The sequence below is a fragment of the Haliotis cracherodii genome, unplaced genomic scaffold, assembly GCF_022045235.1.
Source record: "Haliotis cracherodii isolate W230 unplaced genomic scaffold, xgHalCrac1.p SCAF_11, whole genome shotgun sequence".
NCBI classification, from domain to species: Eukaryota; Metazoa; Mollusca; class Gastropoda; order Lepetellida; family Haliotidae; genus Haliotis; species Haliotis cracherodii.
The window spans coordinates 47,364,987-47,388,869 of NW_027266266.1; the positions used below are offsets into that span (position 1 = coordinate 47,364,987).

At 40.5% G+C, this 23,883-nt stretch overlaps 1 protein-coding gene across 1 annotated transcript; it reads right to left on the reverse strand.

Moving 5' to 3' along the window:
* Window positions 1-1,306: 1,306 nt before the first annotated feature.
* Window positions 1,307-22,048, reverse strand: LOC139455891 (ABC-type oligopeptide transporter ABCB9-like). The gene is made up of 13 exons (XM_071237437.1): window positions 21,980-22,048; window positions 15,636-16,295; window positions 13,871-13,985; window positions 12,588-12,718; window positions 11,772-11,867; window positions 10,766-10,875; window positions 9,458-9,655; window positions 7,687-7,815; window positions 5,669-5,857; window positions 4,783-4,956; window positions 3,965-4,154; window positions 3,234-3,340; window positions 1,307-2,834 (listed from the first exon to the last, which is right to left on the reverse strand). Exons 2-13 carry the CDS (start codon window positions 16,273-16,275, stop codon window positions 2,484-2,486), a joined length of 2,430 nt encoding a protein of 809 aa, XP_071093538.1. The 5' UTR covers window positions 16,276-16,295; window positions 21,980-22,048; the 3' UTR covers window positions 1,307-2,483.
* Between the last annotated feature and the right edge of the window lie 1,835 nt (window positions 22,049-23,883).

Genomic DNA, 23,883 nt, shown 5'->3' on the forward strand with positions numbered 1-23,883 from the left:
CGTTACTTTCCAAATATCATGACACACATATTCTTAATGTGAGACAAGGCTCATAAACACACCCTAACAACATAACGTTACTTTCCAAATATCATGACACACATAATCTTTATGTGAGACAAGGCTCATAAACACACCCTAACAACATGACGTTACTTTCCAAATATCATGACACACATATTCTTCATGTGAGACAGGGCTCATAAACACACCCTAACAACATAACGTTACTTTCCAAATATCATGACACACATATTCTTCATGTGAGACAAACACACCCTAACAACATAACGTTAATTTCCAAATATCATGACACACATATTCTTCATGTGAGACAGGGCTCATAAACACACCCTAACAACATGACGTTACTTTCCAAATATCATGACACACATATTCTTCATGTGAGACAGGGCTCATAAACACACCCTAACAACATAACGTTACTTTCCAAATATCATGACACACATATTCTTCATGTGAGACAAACACACCCTAACAACATAACGTTAATTTCCAAATATCATGACACACATATTCTTTATGTGAGACAAGGCTCACAAACACACCCTAACAACATGACGTTAATTTCCAAATATCATGACACACATATTCTTTATGTGAGACAAGGCTCACAAACACACCCTAACAACATAACGTTACTTTCCAAATATCATGACACACATATTCTTTATGTGAGACAAGGCTCATAAACACGGTGCATGAGTGCGGGAGAGAGAGATAGAGAGCCGCAGACAGAGAGATATACCGTATTCGACATAATAAGCGCTCGGCTCGGCTCTAATAAGCGCTCACAAATATATTGGCAAGTAAACAATCCCAATTAGCACCCCTACACAAGACTTATTTATTCGTGTATAATATGCACGCGTGTGTTATATGCACCATTAATTATGGGCAATTAAATTCTGGAAAAATATATCTGTCATATATAAACATTTCAGGCTGTCAGCGTAAACCATGAAATTTACGATCTTTCAACTTTTTTTCACCAAAAAATTATTCTAATAAGAGCCTCCTATTTCTAATTTTGAGAGCACCCTGGGCGCTAATTACGTCGAATACGGTACATCATTTTGGCAACTGGCAACACTCTGTTTTTTTTGGTTTGAATAGGACCCCAGTAACCTATGCTGGTCGTACGAGGCAACAGAATGGATTGTGTTGTCATCACAGGATGTTACACATAATATCAATCACTGGACTGTCTGGTCCAGATTGATTATCTACAAGCTGCACTGATACAGATGGAACATACCTGAGAACACTGTTAAATATCAAACACAATAGCGACAGTTATAGTGTATCTCTATATCGACAAGGGTGTATCATCAGTTGTATATCTACAAAAGTCTACAATCACCATAGCAACACCTGGCACCAGGCAGCATACAACTTTGGTGCTGAATATGTAATACAGAAAATGTTAACTTCAGGGTCTTACACGGCACAGAACTGAGCATCCAGAACAACACAAATGTACATAATGGATGCATCAACAAAAAATATCCTGAGAAAGCAATATTACTTGTTCCAAATTTTTGACAAGGAATATAAAGGTCCTGTAATCAAATAATTATCAAATCTTACAGTACAGTACACTACACCATTTTATTACCGTATATGACCATGTATAAGCCGAATTTTGAGGACCAGAAAAAAAATCTGTAGAAAGGGGTCGGCTTATCCACGGGATACACTTTCATGATACTATTTTTCAGATTGTGATCTGTCAGACACATCGCCTGAATGACGGTCGGATTGATTACAACTTCCCGAAAGTTTGGAAGTTGCCACGACTTTACGGAACCGTTACAATTTATTATTGGGATCCCCTGGGCCCCTAGCTGTGAAGGTCAAGGTAAAACCCTGAAGCTGTAACATTCCCTGAACAGTAGCTTATAACTATCATGTTCTCATGATGATTATGTAGGTAAACTGAAAGACAATGGCAATTCTGAGAACCAGGAGTTTAAAATCATTTAGAACCTCCACAGAATCCACAGTGAGAGTCAATACCAGGACACTTCATGGAGTGAGTGAGTGAGTGAGTGAGTGAGTGAGTGAGTATGGTTTTACGCTGCTTTTAGAAATATTCCAGCAATATCACAGCGGGGGACACCAGAAATGGTTCCATTGATGGATACATGGGCAGATGGCATCTGGATTTCAAGTTGTTGCACCAAAAAGTTCATAATCTCTCACTCACTCTGATAGCAAGGAGGTTTGAATAAACCAAATAACTCTCCACTTCTGAATTGGTCGTGTGGTCCTGAGTAGGTCCTGTGATCCTATATTTCTTAAAACCTGGCTATTATTCCACAAGGTTAACTTGAACCCTCTGTATCCAAAACGACCTTGAACTCATCTCCATCCTCTTCATTGATTCCTGAAGCTCTTCACAGGTCCTTTGAGATCCGAACTCAACTAGTAAAACTGGCGTCTGCTACACAGGTCAAGGGTCAGAGAGTTGAGCCAACATGGAAGGAGGCTCGGGGAGGGGTGCTGCTACACGATCGGAAGTCCGGGGACACTGACCCTGCATGGACAGACACGTGTGACGTCATAGTTCGTGGAGCGGAATGATAATGAGTATCATTTTTAGAAGACATCTCATCAAAACCAAGCATCTGCCTCTTGACGAGGTTGGCGTACATGCCTCTGTTGGCAAGGAGCTCCATGTGAGTTCCTTGTTCCACGATGGCACCCTTGTTGATGACGACGATGCGGTGAGCTCGCTCAACTGTGCTGAGCCGGTGAGCTATGATCAACACAGTCCGGCCTTTAACGTTACTGTACAGGGCTTGCTGGACCTGGAGGAGAGAAGGACAAACACTTCTACCAGAAACATACAGAGATTAATAAATTACAAGTCATTCCATGGTAAGAGTGAGTGAGTGAGTTGTGTTTAACGCCGCTTTTAACAGTATTCCAGTTATATCACGGCGTGTCAGCTTCATGTGGGAGGAAAGCCTGAAGTGATGCAGATCTAAGACGTTTACCACTTCGGTGAAACCCACGAGCCAGGTATGGTGCTGACAAACCAAGAAACATAATCAACAAAGCATTAGAAAAAACAAGCCTGCCCATAACCATATCATAATGAGTACGAACACTGAGAGTTCAACATAGGATTGTGATCCAGACACTGAAATGTTACACTTTATCAAATGTCAGCTGTTGTCTCCCCAACACAGCAACTCGTCACTAACCACATGTTCTGACTCCGAGTCCAGAGCACTCGTCGCCTCGTCCAACAGTAGAACCACCGGGTTCCGGATTAGCGCCCGCGCAATAGCAATCCTCTGCTTCTGTCCCCCTGCACATTAAACATGATCATAAAACTCTATTCAGATTTATCCATCAGTGCAAGACACTTGAACTCTAAGATTTATATCAAAACGTTTTGCAGGTTGTGCCGCTAAAACAGGGGAGGTAATTCAGATAAAGGGTTATCTGACAGTTATTTCCCCTGTTTGAACATCTATCATCAGAATGTGTACCCCATGACTAGACCAAATTTGATGGTCTAAGAGAAGTGGAATCACGTAGATAAATAGTAGTTATTCACCTTGCCCAAACATGGCATTGTCAATCATTACATCTGCAATTGTCTACTTAAAATGTGTTTGCTATGTGCAGACCTTTTGGGCAAATTATAACCCTCCAGTTCCTGCACAATTCCAAACACCTGAAACATTCATTGTAACTCTTCTAACTATAGAATGTGCATAATATTGTTAACTTTGTGTGACTGCTCCAAGACGAAGTGTGTAGCATCTTGGTCTAACGTCTTTTGGTATCACACAACCGTGGACCGAACCCCTGACCTTCCGCTCTCTGGCAAGAAGCTCTACCACCATACCATGAAGGCGGTCCACTACCCTTAGAATGCATACCATACAACTGTTTTATATAGCTTCGTCGGAGTGACTTCCCCTACCTGAGAGTTGTGTCCCCTTCTCGCCAGTCTGTGTATCATATTTGTCCGACATTTCAATAATGAACTGGTGAGCATTGGCCATGATGGCGGCCTGCTCGACCTCCTGGTTCGTGCAATCGTCCAACCCATACCCGATGTTCTCCCGGATACTCCGAGCATACAGCACCGGTTCCTGACCCACCAGGGATACCTACAGCATCAAACAGTGACAAACAGCTTTAATAACCACCAGGGATACCTACAGCATCAAACAGTGACAAACAGCTTTAATAAGAGTTACTCCCCCTTCCTGAGAGTTGTGTCCCCTTTTCGCCAAACTGTGAATCATATATCTACATTGTAGATATCACTGCAATGAAACTGCGTCATAATGCTTTGCAGACCATTGTGACGTCATTGGTTACCATGACATCACAGTCAAATGACATCACTAATGTTGCTACTGAAGCTGTTAGCAGTACATTTTACACTTGTTACTTGTTACTGTCTACAAACAGAAAAAGTTGGAATAAGGATGTTGGGTAATAAATAAAATCTCACCTGAGTGTCTTTTGATATAAAATATATCAACACTCGTTGATAAAAGTGGAAAAAAACCTCGGCAAGCCTCAGAGTTTTTTCACTTTTATCAATTCGTGTTGATATATTTGATATCAAAAGACACATGGGTGAGACTCTCTATTTCCCTGTTATTTTAGAGCTCCTCGTGATAGGTTTTCAACTTGAAACTCGGCCAACTCGGAAATACTTCATAGGGGACCTCGGACTTGGAACTGTGTTGAGAACATAGAGACAGTAAAATATATTGTGTCCCTCACCTTTCTGTGCAGGTACTTGTGGTCATACTGGTGTATCGGCACGTCGTCCAGCAGGACGTCCCCAGTAGCTGTCTCGTAGAAGTGTTCCAGTAGGTTGACACAGGAGCTCTTGCCGCCTCCACTTGGACCAACTAGTGCCACCACCTCCCCTGGACGCACACTGAACGACACATTCTAGACCCCAAAACATAATATTGTACAGAATTAACCTATCAGCACCAGACAAACAAACATTATGACTGACCAATCAGAAAGTGGAATCATCCATTTCGTCCAAACTTTTAAAACATGTCTGACTTTCAAGAAAGTTATAGGTGTTGAGGTTAAATTGAAGGTAATGTAATTTTGGAGATTTAAAAAATATAAAATAAGATAATTTTTTGTCCAGAAAACAGTTTGGGTAGAAAATGCTACTGCATTCGACGCAATAAGCGCCCAGGGCGCTCCTAAAATAAGAAATAGGGGGGCCTTATTGGAATATTATTTCGGTGGAGTTAAAGGATAAATTTCGTGGTTTATGCTGACACCCTGAAATGTTTATATACGACGGATATATTCTTCCAGAATTTAATTGCCCATAATTTAGGGTGCATATAACACACGAGTGCATATTATACGCAAATATATAAGTCTTGTGTACATTGATCAATCGGAAGGGGTGCTGATTGGGAGTGTTCAATAGCCGATATATTAGCAAATATCGCTGTGGGCGCTTATTAGAGCGGGGCGCTTATTACGTCGAATACGGTAATTGTTTTAATCATTATTTCAGAGCACATATATTATGAATAGAAGGAGTAACAAAAATACCAGCCCCTACACCCGGAATATAAAATCATTGTTCCCTTACTTGCTTTCATCAGTAGACAAAGACAGCGCCACCTACCTTCAACACCAGGGAGTCAGGGCGGGATGGGTAGGAGAAGCTGACATTCCGGAACTCTAGATGACCTTCCATCTTGTCCGGCGCGTAGCTTCCTGTGTTTGTGATCACTGGTTTCCTGTCCATGTACTCGAACACTTTCTCAGACGCCCCGATAGCCTGCATCAGGCCAGTATACACGGAGCCAATACTCTAGAACAGACATCACATGTGGGACATTTCATTAGGTGATAGCATTCGGTAGTTTGTAACTTCGATTATGCTAAAAATACAAGAAACAAAGAAATTTCAATAATGCTCAGTACTAACTGCTTTCCCCTCTAGACACTGAACCAACTCTACCTGGAAGAGGACTTACCTTATCTTAGCGCTAAGATGATCGTAACTCCCATACTTTAACATAGGCTTACGATAGTCTTAGCGCTAAGATCGCTTTGTGCAAGTGGGCCCTGCTCTTTTTTGTTGTGTGGAGATGATTGTAGTTTTATTTGTAGTGAGCAATGGCAGCAAATTATTGGTAAAGACACGCTGGTGATATGTCTGGTAATGTCATGGTCATATTTAACAGGAAATGTGATTAGAATGACCTCCCTTGGTTGTTGACACACCAAACTCCTTCCCAGCACGTGACACCTTCATTACTCTCTCAGTAACATCGCTGCTACCAGAATGGGCGCAGCCATTACAAGAATCTTGAAATATGCCCTCTAACTGCAAATGTATTAATGTTTATACTCTTGTTTATGTCTTTGGGTATGCCATCAAAGTGAATTTTGATGAGGTTTATGACTGAACATATTTCCAGGATAAATTTATCTTTTTGTTCACATTTATCAGATTGGTTCGAGAGAGCAGGCAACAGAAAAACAACCAACTCCCACCTTACATTCTTACTATGTCAATTACATGATACTGTAAATCATGAAATTAATGCAGCTCCAAAAGAATGCAACCAATGGCCCCTAGCCAAAAATGCAACTCAATATGAATGCGACACCCCCTCCTCTCAAGCATCAGTGGATTTATATCTAAGGAAAATGTTCTCTGTCAGGTTTACAGGAGAATCCTCACCTTAATCCACTCTTCAGCGTATGTCTAAGTTGGTATTTCTGCTATCCAAAATGTCTTTTGGTTGATATAAATGCGATATTTAATAATGCGAGCAAAGACCATATTTCGCATTTAATGCACGCTCGCGATAGTATGGAGAGCTCCATGAATGGGCTATCGCTGGGAGGAGCTTGTTGACAAACCAGGGGAAGCTTGATGGTTTGAGAAGTTTCGTGATGGGATACTTTCTAGAAGGCTGGCTGTGCCAAGAGTGACACGTGGGTGATTCAAGGCCTTTTTCACCTGACTTGCATCTTACCTACTTGCAAAGTTCAGATTGGTTACCTTTCTTACAACACTGAATTCCTGCCAGCTTACAACATTATTCTGGATTAAACAATTGAGACAGGCCTGTTTCAAGGCATTCAACAGAGTGAGTGAGTGAGTTGGGTTTAACACCGCTTTTAACAGTATTCCAGTTATATCACGGTGTGTCAGCTTAATGTGGGTGGAAAGCCGGAAGAGATGCAGGTCTCAGATGTTTACCACTTCGGGGAAACCCACGAGCACGGGTATGGTGCTGACAAACCTAGAAACATAATCGGGGCCAACCAGGATTCGAACCCACAATCATAGGTTTCTGGCTTGCCCAAGGGACACAACTCTGCACAGCGAATCGCGGCGCCTTAAATGACTGGGCCACCCGTGCCCCCAATTCAACAGCAATAATAGACATTCATGAGTGCTCTGATATATATACTGTAGGGCCATTACTTATTGCGGCTGCCTCTTACTTGACCTACTGTATTGCATATTTTCATTGTAAACCTAAATTGTGTGTTTGATTATCATTTATTGATTGCACATTGATCTTGTATGGTTGTTTACTGATTTCACAATTTGCACTGATTTGTGGTTAACCTTTGCATTTCAATTTGGAAGTCACCTCGTAACACTATTTCATTACTCACCTCCAGACACTGGCCCAGCTCTATCTGGTACAGGATGAAAGACACAAGGTTGCCACCACTGATCAAGTTGGCTATCACAAGATGGCCGCCATAGTACAGCACCCCGACAGTGAGAGCCAGCTCGAACAACTGGGGAGGAAACAGCAGACAGATTCTTTACATGCTGCCAAACATCTACCATCCTATTCATACATACTGTATTCATTGCATATGGCTAAAAGAAAAGATATTCTTGGTTCTCAGGTAATGCCGCATCATCACAAAACACGTTTCGTTTTTATTTCCATTTTCAAAACAAACAAAAATCCTTAACTATTCCACGTCTTTAACACACACGACCCTGGCAGTGACATGCTATATTACTTAAAAATAACACGAACCAATAAAGCATGGAGTTACTTCCCTTTACATGCTCACTGATGCACTTCGCATCTCGTGTTATGGTCATGGTTGCAATAGTTGTGTGCTTGCATCACTAGATATGATGATTTACAAATTCAATGGTATTTGTGTACTGTATGGCGGACAATGTTTCATATGCATAGAATATGATTACATGTGTATTTGTCTCGTAAAATAACCCAGAAATAGCGATCAGCTGTTTACACATTTTCTCCCTGATCTATGTTTAAAAGATATCTAGTTTAAAAGACACTTCATGTCATGCCCAGTATCATAACTAAAAAGAAAATTGATAGGAAGACTGAAGACTTTGTATCTCCAACGACTAATGTTCATTTCAAGGCACATTCACAGTGATCATCAGATCATACATGATTTCGCTGAAACTGAATGAAATCTTGTAGAAAAGTTATATAATGGATGACAACGTAAGTCCAGATACACAATGAACACTTTTATAGCCAGATGTGTAATAATAGGAGTAACTTGCGTACTTCAGAACAGATTTGTTGACACGCTTCCTCTGGTGTTATGTGCCAATGATAACGTTTTTTTGCATTGTGAAATGGAATCAAAACTCATTGTATGCGAGTATTATGCATTTGCTGGTAGTTCGACGATAGTCAAATACTGTATTCCAGTATTTTACTCATCAAGGAATACATTTATGCAGGTAGGCCACTTCCTTGGTTTGTTGTACACAACTGTCTATTTGGTAACATACTAATTAAAAAACAAAAGGCTGTTTTTTCAAACACAGGGTCAACAAAAGTTAAGAAATGCCTAAAATACACAGAAATCATTACGGGTCCATATGAAAAAGAATTTGACTTCATATCAACACCTGCATCAAATTCATAGGTACTGCTTTTTCCTAAAAACATGTAATCCACTTTCCCTCCAAAATTACATACTTGATCAGAAGTCCCAAATATACAAGTTTAGGGGATAAAAATATATTATTTGCCAGCTCTACATATCTGATAATTTTCAAACCAATATCTCAAAGACTTTTAAATGCATTTACAACGAGCCAAAAAGGATCCGTATCCTTTCTCAATTCACGAATGCTGGGACTTCCGGGGTCAGATGGCATTCCACTGTGTCCCCAACATTTTGTTGACCCGTGAACATCCAGAGTAGAACCCATGCTTGCCGTAACAGGCGACTCTGCATGTCGTAAGAGGCCACTAACAGGCTCGCTGACGTGGTTAATGCATGTCATTGTATCCCAGTTGCGTGAATCAATGCTCATGATGTCAATCACTGGATTGTCTGGTCAAGACTCAATTATTTACAGCCTGCTATCATATAGCTGGAATATTGCTGAATGTGGCATAAAACAACAAACAAACAAAAATGTTGTTACCTGGTTGGACCACAGGTAGCCCGCATACACTATAGCCTCCTTCTTGTACAGCTTGTAGGTGTCCGCCATTGACACCTTATATCTTGACACCTCGCTCCGTTCGTTAGCGAAACTGCGGACCGTCCTCAGTGACGAACAGGCCTCCTCTGCTATCTCGTTGGCCTTAGCCAGGCTGTCTTGGACCTGCTTCGCCAGCACCTGGTGGGGAGCAAAACCAGGGTGTCCAGATTAACATCAGGTGTCGAGAGTAATATTAGGTGTCAGATTAACATTAGGTGTCGAGAGTAATGTTAGGTGTTAGATTAACATTAGGTGTCAAGAGTAATATTAGGTGTCAGATTAACATTAGGTGTCGAGAGTAATGTTAGGTGTCAGATTAACATTAGGTGTCGAGAGTAATATTAGGCGTCAGATTAACATCAGGTGTCGAGAGTAATATTAGGTGTCAGATTAACATCAGGTGTCGAGAGTAACATGTGGTGTCAGATTAACATTAGGTGTTAAGAGTAATATTAGGTGTCAGATTAACATTAGGTGTCGAGAGTAATATTAGGTGTCAGATTAACATCAGGTGTCGAGAGTAATATTAGGTGTCAGATTAACATCAGGTGTCGAGAGTAATGTTAGGTGTCATGATTAACATCAGGTGTCGAGAGTAACATGTGGTGTCAGATTAACATTAGGTGTTAAGAGTAATATCAGGTGTCATGATAAACTTAAGGTGTTGAGATTAATATTAGGTGTCATTATATACTTAAAATGTCTTGATTGACATTAGGTGTTTTGAATGACATTAGGTGTCTTGATTGACATTAGGTGTTTTGAATGACATTAGGTGTCTTAACTGACATTAGGCTAAGACTAAGAGATATTCTGGCTACCATGGATAGGCCTACTCTAAGTTTTGAAAAAAGTATAATATTAATATAATATAAATGAAAATATGTTATGTTTTGATTATGTATAAGTATCAAGGTAACACTTTTTTTCATTGTTTGGTTAATGGATTTGTGAGATAGGTACCAAAAGCCACAAAAACATACAACACTCCAACAAAATCAACTATTAAGTAGTTCTTAAATAATAATTTATCAAATGATTTAAAAACTAATTGATCAAATACATTGATGTTGTTTCTTGTTTCTTTTTTTGCGATTGACCGAACACTAAGCTAAAAGTTCTAATCTCCCTCAGTAAGCTATATCTTATTTATTTGCCTAGAATGTTTTGTCAAATGACAAAGAAAGCTGCAAAACAGGACATTAAATTGGCTTGGTTGCAGTAGGGACACCCTGTAATGTTGCCTACCTCATAGAAGTCGCCGTAGACTTGAGCAACGCCGATGACGATGGGGAGACCAATAAAGGTGACAAGGCTCATCCTCCAGGACAGCTTGATCATGAAGAACACTGTCCCACCTGTCATGGAAACAGTTACCATGGATACACACATTCTATTGTGGTAAGTGCTGGCGACATTAGTTGTCAGGAGTTATCGCCTGTTACCCATGTTTTGTGCTCATGAGGGGGTGGTTGGGTGGTTTGAGTAAGTAGTTGAGTGAGTGGTTGAGTGAGTGGTTGAGTGAGTGGTTGAGTGAGTGGTTGAGTGAGTGGTTGAGTGAGTCGAGAGTGAGTGAATGAGTTTAACCCTTGTTAAACAGTTTAGAGACACAGCAACCTCCCTGCACACCTGTTGCTATGGCACTGGATAATCAGTTCTGTTACCATGGTTATACAGTATAGAGACTTGCAGCCTCCATGCACACCCGTTGCTATGGCACTGGATAATCAGTTCTGTTACCATGGTTATACAGTATAGAGACTTGCAGCCTCCCTGCACACCCGTTGCTATGGCACTGGATCATCTGTTCTGTTACCATGGTTATACAGTATAGAGACTTGCAGCCTCCCTGCACACCCGTTGCTATGGCACTGGATCATCTGTTCTGTTACCATGGTTATACAGTATAGAGACTTGTAGCCTCCCTGCACACCCGTTGCTATGGCACTGGATAGTCAGTTCTGTTACCATGGTTATACAGTATAGAGACTTGTAGCCTCCCTGCACACCAGTTGCTATGGCACATGACAATCAGTTGGTGGATCTAGTGACTTGAGTCGAGTCAAGTCGCGTGAGTGAGTGAGTGAGTGAGTGAGTGAGTGAGTGAGTGAGTGAGTGAGTGAGAGATTGACTGATTTAGTGAGTCAGGTCGAGTCGAGTTGAGAGCCCTTTGGTGTGCCTGGTTCCTCACACACTATAGACATATGCTATCTTCATGAATTTGTGATACATCAGTTTTAAACTAGAGGCTTACATGCTGTGATGAGGCTCCTGAGAAAGATGTTAACGTTGAGTGTGATGGCATCACTTGTGGTCGTCGTATCTGATGTCAGCCTTGATGTGATGTCACCTAAAACATCAGTTCCATACAATAATAAAAATACACAACTCTTAACATATTGTATGAGTGAGTAAGCTGGCTTTTACAGCATTCAGCATTTTTAAAAGGGAGGGGTCCAATATATCAAAATTCTCTCTCAGATAATTTTACTGCCAACAACACTACATTTGGTTTTCAAAATGTGCAGACTCCCTGGACTCTACCAACTGGATCCGCCTATGATGTCAGCTTAATGTGAGAGGAAATATTGTCAGTTGGTTAACACTTTGGTGAAACCTAAATCTCACTAACATCAGATCTTAGTTCTCGCTACCGTAAACCAAAGATCTCAGGACATCCCATTACAGGTCACGTCAGAACGACCTTCCGTGAACTTCTACCGACCAATGAAGCGACTAACAAGAAGTCGGCATTAGCCAATCAGAAAGCAGTCCTCAGATCTTTGTTTAGCTGTAGCGAGATCTGATATTAATGAGATTGGTGACACCAACCAGCACACTACGGTAGCTCTCGACAGGTGAGTGTATGTCATGTGACACAGTGACAGAACATTAGTTCCCAGGTATTACTTGACGGCAGCTCACCTGTCTTGACAGTGTCGAAGAAGCCGACCTCCTGTGACGTGATGGAAACCTATGAGCATATTACGGTAGCTCCTGACAGGTGAGTGTATGTCATGTGACACAGTGACAGACCATTAGTTCCCAGGTTGTATTACTAGATGCTCACCTGTCTTGACAGTGTCGAAGAAGCCGACCTCCTGCGTCATGATGGAGGAGAACAGAATGTTCCTGATGCGGATGTTGAGTCTCTGCAGCGCCAGGAACAGACAGCCTCCCCTCACACCCGTTGCTATGGCACTGAAGAAAAAGTTGTGTCACCATAATTACTAGCATAATAACTAGTCCTTGCCAAACTGCCCAATATTTCAGGTATCACAAGGACTAGCAGAAATTTGCCTTTTTTAAGGGTTTAATTTGCTATATGGTATCATTATAAGGACTAGTAGACTGAAAATGTAAGTTTCTAACTAATTACACAGTATAGAAACACTGCAGCCTCCATGCACACCGGTTGCTATGGCACAGAATAATCAGTTCTCTTACCATGTTTACACAGTATAGAGACACTGCAGCCTCCCTGCACACCTGTTGCTATGGCACTGGATAATCAGTTCTCTTACCATGGTTACACAGTATAGAGACACTGGAGCCTCCCTGCACACCTGTTGCTATGGCACTGGATTATCAGTTCTCTTACCATGGTTACACCGTATAGAGACACTGCAGCCTCCCTGCACACCTGTTGCTATGGCACTGGATTATCAGTTCTCTTACCATGGTTACACAGTATAGAGACACTGCAGCCTCCCTGCACACCTGTTGCTATGGCACTGGATTATCAGTTCTCTTACCATGGTTACACAGTTTAGAGACACTGCAGCCTCCATGCACACCTGTTGCTATGGCACTGGATTATCAGTTCTCTTACCATGGTTACACAGTATAGAGACACTGCAGCCTCCCTGCACATCTGTTGCTATGGCACTGGATAATCAGTTCTCTTACCATGGTTACACAGTATAGAGACACTGCAGCCTCCCTGCACACGTGTTGCTATGGCACTGGATTATCAGTCCTCTTACCATGGTTACACAGTATTGAGAAACACCACAGCCCTTCTGCACACCTGTTGCTATTGCACTTGAGAATCGGTTCCATTACTAAGGTTATTCAGTATAGAAACACTGCAGCCTTCCTGCACACCCGTTGCTATAGGCTGAAATGGTTGCTACCATGGTTATACATTCTACAGACACTGTTGCTTCCTTGCTAACTAATTTATCTTACTTAGAAATCAGAAAACAAAACTGTTTACCTGATCTTGATAACATTATTAATGTAACCTTGTGCTTATTAATTGCTGTTTACAATAAATGCTGTTTACAATAAATTACCTATCAGTCTGTTTGTTTAAATTGTGGTAAATAATGACTATTCTTATTAACTTACCTGCCGACTGAAATTAAGGCCATGATGATGATGGCATTGGTGAACTTTTCCCGAGACTTCTCGATAGCGATTCCATCAATCACAAGACCCGTGTAGTATGGAATGAAGACATTCGCTGTAATATATACATCAGTAGTACACAACCCTGTATGACCATTCACATAGACTAACATATAGTCTCTGAAATGAACATATCATACAGAAAATAATCTAGACTTGCCAAACATTATAGACTTGCATGGGCTGTAGTTGATATAAATGTATCAGGGTCTGTAAGACAGACTACCATTCACAGTTAGGAACAAGAACATAGAAGCAGCCCCATACCACTACTTCCTGAATGCCCCCAAACTTTGTCACCAGAAACCTGCATCATCAACCATTTTCACTTTCCCAAATCGGTTGACAGTTTACCTCACCAATATCTATCTCTATTTATCTTTGATCCCTAATGTTGTTTAGTGCAGTACAACATGGTCCTACCTTAATAACGAGTCAAAACACAGTGAAACTATGAAACAGAAAAAAGTCAAAACACAGTGAATCTCTAAAACAGAAAACTCCATGCCTCTAGTCACCTTAATAGGTGAGGGGGAATGGGTTTTAACGCAACGTCCAAGATTATTGCATTTATAAAGCTGTGTGTGTGTGTGTGTGTGTGTGTGTGTGTGTGTATGTAAGGCGACTAATGGGATTGTGTGTGTGTGTGTGTGTGTGTGTGTGTGCGCGCCAGACAGGGTAACAACAAGTACGATTTTAACGTCTTTTGGTATGACGCTCTACCAATAGACCACGGAGGCGGTCGCTGGTGTGTGTGAATTTGATAGAGGCACTTGATACAGGGTTGAGAGTGGGCCAGCATTAATATGACTTTATGAAACATGTGCCTGATAATTTATGCTGTTTACAATTTTCATAGAAAGGAAACATAAATTAGTGAGGTGAGGTGAGGTGAAATGAGGTTTAACATGGCATCCAAGATTATGGCACTTATAATAGCGACTTGCATGCATGTGTGTGTGTGTGTGCGTGCGTGCGTGCGTGCGTGCGTGCGTGCGTGCGTGCGTGCGTGCGTGCGTGCGTGCGTGCGTGCGTGCGTGCGTGCCTGCCTGCGTGCGTGCGTGTGTGTGTGTGTGATATTGCTGAGTGAGGCGTTAAACAACAAATAAACAATAAAATGAAGGATACCAGGTAGGAGCTCTCTAACATCTGTCATAAGTGGCTGAGCAGCCAACTGTGGCAGCAGCAATGCCTTACAGAGGCATACCATCTCAATAATACAATGTTATTATGAAAAGAATTCATCAACACAAGCAGATCCTGTAAACAAATGTTAAATCATGCATATGGACTAAAAGCTACAACACTATATTTTGTGTGAAAAATAATAATAACAATGAAATGTTTTCATCAGTCAGACCAGACCAAATTTTGTTCCTGTATTTACCAGATTTTACAAAAAATAATAAAAATGAAACTCAAATAAAAACATAGCTGAAATGGGTAGTTACCTCAAAACACGATAAAAGCAGAGACTGTTGAACCTGGTCAAGTTTATTGCCTCCTCTATCCACAAAATTTGGCCTCATAAAACCATAAAACACAATATAAAAAACATTGATTTCTGCCGATTTTTATAAGTATTTTCATTCTTCAATCCAACCAATTTAGTCCAAAGTAATACAAGAACAAAAAATTGGTCTGGCCTAAATCAAATTTGAACTCTGGCTTAGTTTCTTGGATAAATAAATAACCCAGTTCTCACCTACAGCAGCTAAGATGAGAAATGTGAACCCTGTGCATAACAGGAGCCAATCAGGTCGCATGTAGGAAAACAACCGAAATACTTTTTTTCTGGTTAATTTAACATTTTTCTCTTTGTCCTCTTCCTTTGAATCATGCTTATCTTTAGTCTTTGAGTCATTAATCAATGGCTCTCTCTCTTCATCGTCCCCAAGCAAGTTTGGTTTATCACAGACTTTTGTTTGACACAGAATACGCCATTGTATATAAAACAAGATGGCTGCCACAATGGCCCAGGCCAGCATGCCCCACATCCAGGGGTTGTGCAGGTTGCTGCTGCTGTCGGCGAGGGTGAGGAGTCGGATGACAGTCCACATACACATCGCTATACACAGCCCTGCGATGTATTTACTGACATATTTACTGCGGGACACTGAAGGGGACGGATTTCGTATTATTGCAGTGACCAGTCCCAGAATGAACGAAACACGGATTAGGGTCAGTGCCCAGAGATCGAACAGGGAACGGCTGATGTTGTACTCATAAGTCTCAACTAGGAAGTGATAGCGAAAGTCTGTTCCGTGGGAAAAGATGACGGTTGTGATGGCAAGGTCGGACAGAGACAGGAATGCACAGATCGGAACAGATATACATCTCCTCATGGCTGGCGTTGGAAATGAAGCTGAAATGTAAAATGATTGAGAAATTCAGGATGAAATGATAAAGCAAGGTCACGATACAATACATATCATGATATGCATATTTACGTCAAATCACCAGGAAAATATTTCAGAGCAGGTTCACTATGAAAAGCTAGATGTGGACACATGTTCGTAGTGGATATTTTTAGCAGTGAACTTGAAACGCTAAATTACAACACATTCTGCGAAATTTGACAAAAAAAACTCTGGGGGTCATGTAATTCATTTTAGTATGTATATCGTCTTGTTTAGATACAGAAAAAAATGTGTCTGGAACTGCATCATGGCATGAAAACTTACGATGCACCAGTGTGAGTTTGGGAACACAGTTCCGATAGTTTTCAATCTCATTAAAATCAGACCTTAGTTCTCGCTACCGCTTAACAAAGATCTGAGGACATCCCATTACGGGTCACGTCAGAACGACCTTTCATCCGACCAATCAGAGCGTCGCTTACCAGATCATGAAAGTGACAGTCGGATTGTGATTTCTAATCATACAACCTCGAAAAGTTTATCACAGGGGATTCCGAACGATAGTTACGGGTTTAACGACTGAATCCATACAATCTAGACCATCTGTTAGCCATTCCAGAATATTCCTTTATTCAGGTTTCAAATTTGTAATTGAGAATTTGTCCAAATATGTTTAGAAGCGTAGTCACCAATTTGAAAATAGTGCAGTAAAGGACAAGAAAGCTGCCTTCTGATTGGTCATTCAATTGGTCAGTCAAAGTTCGCGCAAGGTCGGTCTGACGTGACCCGTAATGGGATGTCCTCAGATCTTTGTTTAGCGGTAGCGAGAACTAAGATCTGATTTTAATGAGATTGGATAGTTTTGTGAGTACATGTATTTTTCTCCAAATCTAACTGGACATGAGCGTAGGTCTCCTCTGTCCTGTCTGCAAATAACTTTGATCACTTTGATCTTAAAACCATGTATATTTTGACTTTTATAATCTAGTAGGGAGAAGTATCAAGAAAAGAAATGCTGACGAGGCCGTAAGTTGATTAGGTACAGTGTTCCCTCGTTGCTGCGCTCTTCAATAAAGCGCCAGCTCGGTTATAGAGAGTGGTAAAGCATGGCTCCCAAAATTTACTAACATCTTTAATAAACTCAAGTTTTCCAATGACACGACGTTTTCGTTATCAGCTGATCACAAATTGCTTTGTTAATCAACTAAGCCCTTCACATATTCGACAGTTGGGTTCTGGGCACTAAAGCGCGAAACTTGGCTTTTTGATAATCCGGTACTGAACATTACAATGTAACAATTTCACCATTAGATAGTTGGGACCTACCATATAAAAGATTTTCGAGACTTCGGCCATGAATTATTGTCAGTATACTGCTGAGTTACTATGTCAGGCTTTGAAATTCACGCTAGTCCACTAGCCTGAGACTACTCAATCAAAAATAGAAAAACAAATAGACTTCAGTAGGCTAGCTCAATATTTTAAAAGATGGGCATGAAATTGTTTGGGTCAGTCAGTGAAAAAGTGAAAAAAGAGGAAGTTTTGGTTAATATTGTCTACATAAGGAAGAGAATACATGGATGTTGACTTCTTTATTATGAGGAACACAATGTTTTGGAGTATATGCTTCCTCCTTCATCAGGTGAATGAATGCCATGAGGCAGTGAGACATCTAGGTACATGTAGCACTAATTTTGCAAAGGGCAAATTGAAGCCAGCTAGGTGACAGCCCCCCCGCAAAAATCAAAGCAACAAGCTTAGAGTCAACAAAGTCATCTATATCCCCTGCCCATTTTAACACGTTATGGTCCCAAACCAGGTAACTGACCCAACATTTCTCTTAGCCCATGTCAAAATAGCTGCACTGGAAATTCTAAAATAAACATTTCTAAAACTCCTTAATATCAAATGGCACTAGTTCAGTATGTGCCTGGTAGACATGCAAAGTTTTGTAAGAAAGTATTTAACTGTTTTTGAGTTATGCTCCGGAAATGAACACCACCCTTATAGAACCTAAGTCCAACTTGTTGCCATGGAAACGTAAAAAATAAAAATTTCTAAAATTCCTAAATAGCAATAGACACCAGTTTAGCTCGAGTCTGATAGACATGCAAAGTTTCTTGGAGAAATATTTAGCGGTTTCTGAGTTATGCTCCAGAAAAGATTTCGGATTGAACCCATTTCAATATCCCCTGCGAACTTTGTTGGGGTGGGGGATAAAAAGTCCCAAGCATAGCCCTGAAACATTGTTACAAACAATAGAGAAGTCTCAGTGTCACAACTTCATGGTATAAAGGGGGGATCGGGTAGCCTAGTGGTTAAAGCGTTCGCTCGTCACGCCGAAGACCCGGGTTCGATTCCCGACATGGGTACAATGTGTGAAGCCCATTTCTGGTGTCCCCCGCCGTGATATTGCTGGAATATTGCTAAAAGCGGCGTAAAACCATACTCACTCACTCACTCACTCATGGTATAAATTGCTGGAAAAAGACTTACGTGGTAGCAGGCCCACTTTGTAAGAATCAGTGATATTACCAGCATGTCCAGGTATGACTGTCAACGTCACTACAGGAAAATGCTTTCAGATTATTGATTACTCTTAAATCACTAGTTCCTTGTCAACCCCAATGAATTATAAAACTGATGATAATCTAACTTGGCAATCAGACAGAACAAAGGTCTCAATCTGTTGCACAACATGTAAAATATTAACATCCCATCCTGGATGTGATGAGTGTTGGCGGCAGCTGTGCAGTCATCCCAGTCTACAGATACACAGGTGCTCATTACCAGCTGATACACAATACTGACAACATCAACTGGTGTGTGTGGTGAGGTGAGGTGAGGTGAAATGGGTATTAACGTTGTGTCCAAGATTATTGCACTTATATAGCGACGTGCTTGTGTGTGTGTGTGTGTGGCTGCTTGTACTAGTCCGGACTGATGCCGATTTATAGTGCTAGCACACTGATATACCATGCCGCAGTTTAACATGAATACCCCACCCAGACACAGTATACTGACTCAGAGCCGACCAGTGCTTGTTTTAGCCCCTTAATGCAGAGCGCCAGACAGGGTAACAACAAGTACGATGTTTTAACGTCTTTTGGTATGATGCTCTACCACTAGACCACGGAGGCGGTCGCTGGTGTGTGTGAATTTGATAGAGGCACTTGATACAGGGTTGAGAGTGGGCCAGCATTAATATGACTTTATGAAACATGTGCCTGATAATTTATGCTGTTTACAATTTTCATAGAAAGGAAACATAAATTAGTGAGGTGAGGTGGGGTGAAATGAGGTTTAACATGGCATCCAAGATTATGGCACTTATAATAGCGACATGCATGCATGTGTGTGTGTGTGTGTGTGTGTGTGTGTGTGTGTGTGTGTGTGTGTGTGTGTGTGTGTGTGTGTGTGTGTGTGTGTGTGGATGCTTGTACTAGTCAAAACTAATGCTGATTTAATAGTGCTAGACCACTGAGATACCATAGTGCAGTCTAACATGAATACCCCACTCAGACACAGTATACTGACTACGAGCCAACCAGTTCTTGCCTTAGCCCCTTAATGATCAGCGCCAGGCAGGATAACAACAAGTACCATCTTTCACGTCATTGGGTATGACGTGGCTGGGGATCGAACCCCTGACCTTCCACTCTCTGGACAGACGCTCTACCACAAGACCACGGAGGCAGTCCCATAAATTAGTGGGTGGGTTTCGTTTTATCCTGTAGTCAGTATAGTAAGGGCATCTCTATTAATGACAAGGGATATTATGGATAACATTTATTATTTCATTCGTTTGTTGTTTATCGCCGCACACAGCAATATTCCAGGTACCGGTATATGATGGTGGTCCGGTCCCGCTAGTCACCTCTTACGACAAGCATAGTCACTTCTTACGGGCATTATGGATAATAACGTCCTTACCATACATACACAATGTTTCAATGTGTGCATAGTCAGAAAGAAATGAGAACATTAGTGACATGTATTGTAACCATAGAGTCCCAGATAATTTCTATCATTAAACAATATATCACATGACTAACCACGGGTATGGGTAGTCCTGTGGGTACCCGGGTCCTGTGCAGTACCAACCCGACCTGAGTATCCGAGTTACCTGTCCTTGCCCTACTGTATGCTACAGTAAGTCATAACAAAGACAGCTACTGATAATCCTTGTCACCAAGTGAGAGCATGCATCAGACACATAAGGAAGTCTAGGTACAAAAGTTCCAACTGTTTGCACATTGTTATTGTTAGGGAGCAGTTAAAACATATGATACAGGATATTTTATTCTACATTATTCGCCTGATTAAGCACCCTGCTCCTATAAGCACCCTCCAGTCAACTTCTATACCAGTCTGTAAGTAATATGTATACAAGCGAAAATTTGAAAACAATAAATTGAACAAGAATACTCTGACAAGTACATTTATTTGCAAGCTCCCATGCTGTCCCTTAGACCCCCTAAACAGCTCTTATTCATCCTGGTCCTTACAAACAGAACCATAGTATATAGATAGTGTTCAGATTGGTGATGTTTGGTTGAGTGCAGCATAACTGAATAAATAAATATCTAATTGACTGCATAATAATGAAAATGACTAAATGAAAAAATAATATTTATATTAGTTCCAATTTATGATCCCATTAGATTCATGAATATTAAGCTGACACTGAAAACAAGAATATGTTCAAAATAAATATGCTTTCATAGGCTCAACATAAGGAACTGGGAAAAGGCCGGCAATATTTTCATGAAGATGTGAAAAAGAATAAATTGACTAAGATTAATCGACTAATTATTTATCAACATTTGCCACAGTACTCTTTTATATATAAAATCCTATGTTATTAAGAGTTTAACAGTGAAATGACTGTCTATTTTCTCTGTCTTCTCCCTTTCTTATCCAACATAACGTATTCGACGTAATAATGGCTATAGTGAACAATCCCAATCAGCACCCCTTCCGATTGATCAATGTACACAAGACTTATTTATTCATGTATAATATGTGTGCTATATGCATCCTTAATTATGGGAACTTAAATTCTGGAAAAATATATCCGTCGTATATAAACATTTCAGGCTGTCAGCATTAACCACGAAATTGACAATCTTTCAACTCTGTTGTTTTTCACCAAAATAATATTCTAATAAGAGCCCCTTTATTTCTAATTTTGAGAGCGCCCTGGGCACTTATTATGTCGAATACGGTATTACCTTTCAAACAAAAGCATTTAAAAATCGTATTATTCAAGCGTACAACATCGTGTATAATGTTTTTGATGCCGATTAACAATATTCAGGCTGATATTTCCCATGCTTCAAATCAAATTACAAATTGATCGGACCTCCGGTTGATTTCTTGGTTGACCGCCCGTCATCGTACTCCGAGTCCGTTGTTCACAACATCAGCAATGGTTTGTCTGATCCGGACCCCAGTCCGTCGTTCACAACATCACCAATGGTTTGTCTGATCCGGCTCGATCATTTTGCAGTAACATTGCTGAGTGCGGCGTAAATAAACAAACAAACAGAAATGATTCGTCTGCTTTCGCGGCATGGTAGGCTTCGCATTTGCTCCCCACGAAACAGATCTTCTGTGGACACAATTCATAAATCAGAACTAAAAGCGTTAAATCAGCGGTCACTAACGCCCGAGTAACATTACCTACCGTCACTGGTCACTAGATGTTTTTTGGTGAATATATCTTGTTCCCTTGTGGCCCAGCTGATTGACCCACGTTGACAACGTGTGCAATAAAATTCTCTTACAAAAACTGAAACTGTTACTTTAGCAGGAACGCATATTTCCTAAAGTTTTGTTCCCCCCAAAGTCATCATTGTTCTCTGCGTTTTCATCTTGCACTGCCATTTTGAAATTCAATAACATGTTACAGTTGCCAAATGATCGAGATATATGCAAAGGTACATATATTGTCACGCACGGATTTGTGTGTATTTTCCACACGCGAGTTGCAATTTTTGTAAAAACTAAGCTCGTGTAGTACAATACGCGAGCTGAACAGCAAATGTTAAACTGGTTTCCTGTTTGAATGCGTGAACTACTAGACACATGAACACTAGTCACAAAAAGAATTACATGTATACATTCATATGTAAGAAAGTGTAGTTTCCTAAATCTAATCAAACACTACACTAATGATGCCTTTTTACATTTGAAAAGCAATATTATTATTTTCAACTTAGTACAGTGAACAGACAATGAAAGATAGCTCCATCATTGAATAGAAACTTGTTCATCGATGTGCTTATGTTTCCTTTAGTTTAAATTTCAGAACATAATTCTTTGACATTTTGTACCTGACCTCATGTATAATTCTGATCTATCGAGTATTTGTATTTGTTTCTTTCTGAAAATATTTTGATCTGTAAATCATTTTTTTCTGGAAAAGCATGCTTTGTTGATGTTTTGCATTTGTTAAAATGGCGGCTGATACAATTAAATAAAGGATTCACAGATTGCACTAAGATGCACTTGATTATTTCATGTATGTTTTTGCATGTAAATAGTATAAGTTCTGTGGTACAAAATCATCAATTTCTTTTCTCAGAAATTTTGAATGTTAAATAGTGTGTAAGTGGGTGAGTGAGTGAGTTGAGTTTAATGCTGCTCTTAATCATATTTCAGTTATGTCATGGCATATCAGATGTTACGGTAGGTCTTTAGGTGCCTAAACGGATCAAAAGGGTATTGTACCTGATGGTGTAGATTATTACTCATATTCATACATCATTCATACCAGCCAGTATTAGTCTTTGAAATGTTAATCTGTTTGATACGTTTTAACGGTTTTCTGTACACAAATCTTATCCTGTCATTATCCCTTTTATCAAAGTTTACTCTTGCTGGGATATAAGTACATATATTTTAAAATACCATTCCTCGTCGTTACTTCGTTACAGCATTGACTGTATTCTTCTTCAATCATTCCACATCTTCCCGAGGCAAGGGAGTTTATGGACTATTAAAGTCCAGATTCCACCCTTGCCGAACAAGGTTGGAATTTCCAGACTTGATCGTAGCACCGCCTGTGGCGATTACGAGTCCCTTCTATGTCCATAATATTGACCAATCAGAAAAATGGTGGCACCAAGTCAAGAGGATCTGATAGATAATCAAGATCTATATTGTCATAAAATGGGTCTTGCTCCACGAAGTGCATCAAATCACTTTCAAGAGCACCATGATTAAAAACATGAAAAGATTTGCAAATATTTGTTGATGCCCAGTTGGCGGTAAACATGCTCTGCAAATCCTGCAGTCGACCGAAATCTGTACATTGAAATCCATGTTGTTTTACGAACTAGATGTCTAGTTCAATGTGTGATTTTCATTGGACTATGCATTGACTCCTTGCCAAAATGTAACTCAGAAACTCCAGCCTAGTTTGGCAAGAGTTGAAACAGGACTTTTATAGTCAGTTAACGCCCTTGCCTCGGGAAGATGTCATTCCACTATCCATACTTATTTGTGTGTGCGTGCGTGGCTGTTTGTTCTAGTACAGGCTCATTTTTATAGTGCTAGCCCACTGAGATACCATGCAGTTTAACATGA